Consider the following 1330-nt stretch of genomic DNA (forward strand, 5'->3'; position numbering starts at 1 on the left):
TTCGTTCCATGCCAAGTAAAGTTAGGTATGAATAATGTCCTATACGGCACAATCAGGTTTAGTTTAGATTTGAAACTTTGTCTCCTAGTTTGTTCTTTCTACCTTATGTATGAACAAAAGATATTTTCCTATGTTCTATAGCGTAATTTAAAATTCAGTTGTCAGGTTCACGGTTACCTCTGCCCTGTTGTGACTAACCAGCGTCCTAAGTCCTTCCTCGTGGACAGTATCGGGAGATATGCCCTAACTCGCCACAATGGTAACATGACCCTGGCCCATTCCTACGACACTTGTCGGGACGATAGTTTCCATTCCTCTTGAACTCCTGCCCCCTTGGTGCCAAATTCTGATTGTAGTCTCTCCGGTGGAACTCCCGGTTATCATTCTCTGCCTCAGCAGCCTTTCTCACATATTCTTCAACAACTCCGCTCTTATTCACAAGCTTAGAAAAAACCTTAATCTCCATCAGTTCAACAGAGCTCAGAATATCACTCAGAAGTCCTCCCTTGTACTTCCACTCCTTAAAATCTCCAGGAACACCCTGACAGATTTGGGAAAACCGGCACAGTTCCTCAAATTTGTTCGTATATTCAGTCACTGACATTGGACCCTTCTTCAACTAAAGTAATTCAAGCTCCTTGGCATTTCTTACCGAGCTAGGGAAATACTTCCAGTAGAACTCCGTTCGAAACACCTCCCAAGGTATCACGGTGTTGTCTGGTTGTAGAATATTTCGAGTCCCCTGCCACCAGTAATGTGCCTCACCCATCAATTGATAAGCTGCAAAATTCACCCATTGCTCTTTAGGAACCTGCTACGCTTGTAAGGCCCTCTCCATTGCCTGGAACCAATTGTCGGCCTTAGTGGGGTTCGTAGCTCCTCGGAAGGTCATAGGATGCACCTTCAGAAAAGTTGACAATGGCATCGGCCCATCATCCCCGTTACTGCCATTTCCATTGATGACTTGATTTCCTAAGGCAGCAGTCATGGCCTGCATAGCCGCAGCCATGTTCTCCAAGGAATCCATGAAGTATGCAGGGTTGTTGGCATTCATCTCGTGTTCCTCATTTCGATTCTTACCTCTTCCTCAATCGCGACCGCGTCCACGAGTTGCCATATGGTCCCTGTTCACACCAAACAAGTGATATCAAAGTGATCAATCTCAATATCGTAAGTCTAGTGCTTCAAAGTCCCAATGCATGCTCATGAACATTCATGCCACATATATCAGTTAGATATCCTAATTTAGCATGTACAGACACCCAGAGTATGCCCAGAAGCATAGTCAGTCTATTCCCAGGCTCTATGGGAATGAACTGCTCTGATACCA

At 45.0% G+C, this 1330-nt stretch overlaps 1 protein-coding gene across 1 annotated transcript; it reads right to left on the minus strand.

Moving 5' to 3' along the window:
* Positions 1 to 205: 205 nt before the first annotated feature.
* On the minus strand, positions 206 to 604 carry LOC148572462 (uncharacterized). Its single transcript, XM_088507503.1, has one exon. The coding sequence runs from the start codon at positions 602 to 604 to the stop codon at positions 206 to 208; it is 399 nt and encodes a 132-aa protein (XP_088363629.1).
* Positions 605 to 1330: the final 726 nt, after the last annotated feature.

Source organism: Arachis ipaensis, chromosome B3, assembly GCF_059453495.1.
Source record: "Arachis ipaensis isolate K30076 ecotype BB chromosome B3, ASM5945349v1, whole genome shotgun sequence".
Taxonomy (NCBI): Eukaryota; Viridiplantae; Streptophyta; class Magnoliopsida; order Fabales; family Fabaceae; genus Arachis; species Arachis ipaensis.